The 4,336-nt window shown below is 49.4% G+C and overlaps 1 protein-coding gene across 1 annotated transcript in view; it reads right to left on the bottom strand.

Annotated features, from left to right (window-relative positions):
- Positions 1-1,097: 1,097 nt before the first annotated feature.
- Rrp1b (ribosomal RNA processing 1B) overlaps positions 1,098-4,336 on the bottom strand; it is a 26,023-nt gene continuing 22,784 nt past the window's right edge. The window contains exon 16 of the mRNA XM_028767953.1: positions 1,098-3,426. Coding sequence (XP_028623786.1) covers positions 3,233-3,426 — 194 coding nt within the window. The 3' untranslated portion in view covers positions 1,098-3,232. The remainder of the gene's footprint in view (positions 3,427-4,336) is intronic.

The raw sequence follows: 4,336 nt of genomic DNA, 5'->3' as shown, positions 1-4,336 counted from the left end.
CCACCCAATGGGCTATAAAGTCAGTGAGACTCACCCAAAGGTCCTATCTAGGTGTGATGGTCAGTGACCATCACCAAACTTTGGAGCCTGAGGCAAGGATCTGAGTTTGAAGCCTGTTTGAGTTATATAGGGAAATTCTACCACAAACCAACACCATCCTCCAGGAAATGTCCTAAGGCAAAGTAGGGACTCCTTCCTGGTTGAAGAGAACTGCTTTGGGGCTGATGGGGACAGGCCTAGTCGGTCCGTGGTCTCCTGGAATCATACTGCAATCCATGCCAGTCTAGAGAAGATTCAACACTGTGGCAAAATGTGTGCCCTCTCCCTCTCCAGTGGGCACTTCCTCCTTTTTATACATTGAAGGCCAAGTGTGACTAAGTGAGTCTCTACCGCCCCCACCTTAAGATACACAACCAAACAACCCCTTAGGACTGTGAGTGGTATGTGGAGGGGTGGGAAACCAGTCACGACTGCCTACAAACTAGCACTCTTCAGCCCTTCATTACACCCTAGCCAAGACTTCATTTTTTAAGGCAGTGTATTGGTACGCAGTCCTGAAACTTGTTATATTGACCAGGCTGCCCTCAAACTCGAGAGGTCTGCCTCCACCTCCTAAGCTCTGGGATGTACTATCTATCATGCTAGGTCCAAATGGATGTTTTTGTTGTATGAATGGTTCCTGGATTTCTGAATGCTACGTCTCATGGAGGAGCTTTCCAATCTCCATCTGTCACAATCCTTCCTGAGGCAGGCTGATAAACTTCTGGGTCTCCCTTGTCTACGTGCCGTTTTCTTCTAGCTGTCTTTGAGTTTTTATCTTACAACAGTTAGACCACAGCTATGGTGAAGATGGGGAATTGGACTCGGTACACAGATCCTCTGCTGTAGATACAGCAAATGACAGTGAGTTGTCCCAGGACAGGATCACCCACCTGCCTTGGGCTGAGAAAGCCCACTAGCTCTGGGGAAACAGGGACAGGTACCTGGTGTATCCTGCTTTCAAAAACAACGGATGCCTGAGTTTCCCAGACCTGACATGATAGTACTTCCCAGAGAGGTCTATTTTTATATACACAGAGTCAACATCAAAGACCAACCCGAAGATAAAAACACATGTCTTTTTATTGGTCTTGGCTTTGATTTGTACCAACAAGCCCTGGAGACACCAATACAATTTGATCGTAAACAAACAGTACTGCGGCAGTTAGAGAAAACACAGACCCACTTCCCAGGCAGGCAACTGCTTCCCAGTCCCCCCTCATGCTCCTTGTGCTTCAGTTCAGAAAGATGATACTGTGTCCCAGCACTAGCCAGGCTGAGGCAGGAGGACCACCGGTGTGTGGCCCATACAGGATAGGATACATAATGAAACTTTTTTTGAAAGGGGAAGAAAAAGTAAGTTTGAAACTAAATTGTGCAGAACCGACCACATCCACACTAACAATGGAGATAGTCTTTTACCAACACTAACTGGGTCGCCGGCACTAAGATTTGCATCTCTGGACTTGAAGAGCCTGCATCAAGGACCAAGACGGCACAATGCACTCCTCCTGTGCCCATAATGCATTCCTTCATGTGGCAAAGCCTTCCTGTGCTGTGCACACGAGAAATAGAAGTCTTTTTCTGCCAGGCATGGCGGTGCCCACCTGTGAACCCAGCACTGAGGTCTCACCCTCCGTCCTGGGAGCAAGTTTGGTAGGAGGTGTGCTTTGAGGCCACTCGTGCTGCCATCGTGAAAATGGCGTGAGGTTGATTCTACTCCTGCTGCCTGGTGGCTTGCTCCACACCACTGGGCCGTATGACCCACTTGGCTATATTAACCTATCTTTAAAACAGAGGAAATGGCTGGGCCCGTTGAACTTTTTAAAGCAGCAGCTAGGCATTTGCTGCCTTGACCCTAACCTTTCTACACAGGTTTTAGTTTCGAATGTAACTGTCAAACTGAGCACGCTGTAACCATGCAACCAAAAGTCACACTGCACATGACCTACTGTGACATCAGCATAACGTCACCTCCATTTCTACGGCCTAGTGATATACTTTATGACTGAGCAGGCAAAGGACAAAGTCACCACTTCATTCCTATTGGGAAAGGCATTCGGGAGTCGGTTGGTTCAAGACTTGAACCCCTTGATGGCATGGTTGAAGACAGAGGCAGGTGTACAATCTCTGTAATCCCAGTGGTAGTGAGCTGCCATCCTCCACTGAGGAGCAGCGGTGTGAAATGTAGGGCTCCTGCACAGGGTGCACAGAGTAGGACGTACCTGGGGATACTCTGAGCACAGCAGGCAAACTCATAGGGCTTTGAGTGCTTGAGATCCAGGGTCTTGGCTTTGATATGTCCAGCCTGTAGCTCCTGACGGTAAAACCAGGAGCCGGGCCTGCTGCTGTGCTCAATCCGGGGGCCTCTCTACTCCTCAGACCCAAGGTAGTTCCCTTAAACAAGAACAATCGCCAAGTAGGCTTTGCCCTAAAACTGGAGCCTGATGGAAGTCTGAGTGGCTCCCTGGGTTCTGCACTAAGCTAGAAGAACTTAAAAACCAGTGGAGGCAGGTAACAGGCAGCTGTGAGTGCATGCACTCCCGGGCAGCCAAGTTCTCTGTCAGGCAAGAACCTGGGGTCCAGACCCCACTGGTGTAGTCAGGGGAGCCCTGGAAAAACAATGTGCTAATGTGGGCAGCCTGGGGGGGGGGGGTGGGGCACTGGCCCTCTTGAAAAGACACTTTGGGCTTGCTATAGAGGTAGGAAGACAGGGACAGGAACAGGCCAGGCAGAGGGAAAGCCACACGGAAAATTGGCTTTTCCCCAGCTCACACCTGTCCACCCTCTTGCTGGTCACCCGTAGAAAAGCTACTCTATTGCTCATTCGATTTCAAGAGCCATCGCCAGGAGAAACAGCCAAATGCCTGCGGTCGGGCCTGAAGCTGACATGCTTTCACAAGAAGACAGACTGAGACTGCAGAAAGGCAATCTACTGTGGCAGGTGCGGCAATGGGCACCGAGGGGGGCCTCTGTGTACCAACAGCGCTTTGTCCTTCTGGTGAGGGTGTGCATGGACTCAGACACGAACCATGGGCAGCAAGTCTAGCAAGAGAGGTCTGCAGTCTAGGTTCAGAACATTTGTCCCATTCATGAATATTTGTAAAAGAATTAAAAAGCTGACATTTAAAAGTTCTATATAATTTATAGAACATCCAGTATAAAAGCAGTCTTCAAAAAGGGATTCTGGCTCTCAGAAGAAGTCCGCAGCCCTCGGCCTTCTCTTTGGGGTGGTGGTTGGTAGCTTCATGGTCGATAGAGAAGTGCTGGCCGGGGAGCTCGTGGGGGTCTTCAGCACTCCGTGGAGCGGCCTCTGCTCAGGGTTAAAGGCCACTCTGGAAAGGCCTGTGGGGCTGACCAGGATACTCTTGTCTGTCTTCTTAAATTCTGTCCCAAAGGAAAGTAAAGGCTATTTACTTAGTTTAGTTGGGTGTCATGTCTGTCCCTTCCAGGTATGCAGGGCTCATGGTTTACATTCCCCAGGCCCCAGAAATGCAGAAGACATCTAGATACAGCGAGGGGAGTAAGTTACAGCTGGTGGGTCCTGGGGTTTGCTGTGGGATGTGTGTGTGTGTGTGCACGTGTGCTCAGCAGTGGCTGTCAGCTGCCTGAGACCTGTCTTCACCTCCAGCTCTATAGGTTTGGCTGTTCAGCTTGAGGCAGCTGCTCGACTCCTCCTTGCACCCTCTGCTCTCTCTAAAGCCACGTGTGTCACTCATGCAGAGGTGTGTTTGCTCACACCCAAGTCCACACAAATAAGGTTAACTCGTGCTAAATTTAAAAATACTAGAGTGTGGTGGTATGTGCTATTAGCTAACTCGGCACTTAAGAGGGAGGCAGAAGTTGTGAATCTCTGTGAGTTCCAGGCCAGGTGCAGCCACATACTTAAGACTCCTCAAAACCAAACTATAAACCAACCACACCTTCTTATACGAGCTCTTTGCTTCCTTTGATGTAACAGGGAGAGCGGTCCACTATTAGCGGGCAGTGCGGCTCCAGCTGAGGCAGCTGTAGCTAAGGAACCAGGGTTTCTTAACCTCTGAGACAGAACTAGAGAACACCTGGACAAATGCTTCTCACCACACACTTTTCCTGGTGGCCTAAGAAGATCTCAAGAAATCTCTCCCAACCTTTTTAATCTTAGCATTCAGAAGGCAGAGGCAGGTAGATTTCTGAGTCTGAGGTTAGCATAGCCTACATACTGAGCTCTAGGACAGCCCAGCCAGGGCTACATAGACATTCTCTGCCTCCAAAACAAAACAAAACAAAACAAAACAAAACAAAACAAAACAAAACA

Source organism: Grammomys surdaster, unplaced genomic scaffold, assembly GCF_004785775.1.
Source record: "Grammomys surdaster isolate TR1022 unplaced genomic scaffold, NIH_TR_1.0 183, whole genome shotgun sequence".
Taxonomy (NCBI): Eukaryota; Metazoa; Chordata; class Mammalia; order Rodentia; family Muridae; genus Grammomys; species Grammomys surdaster.
The sequence above is the reverse complement of the archived record's forward strand: the minus strand, read 5'-3'. Positions and strand labels throughout refer to the sequence as shown.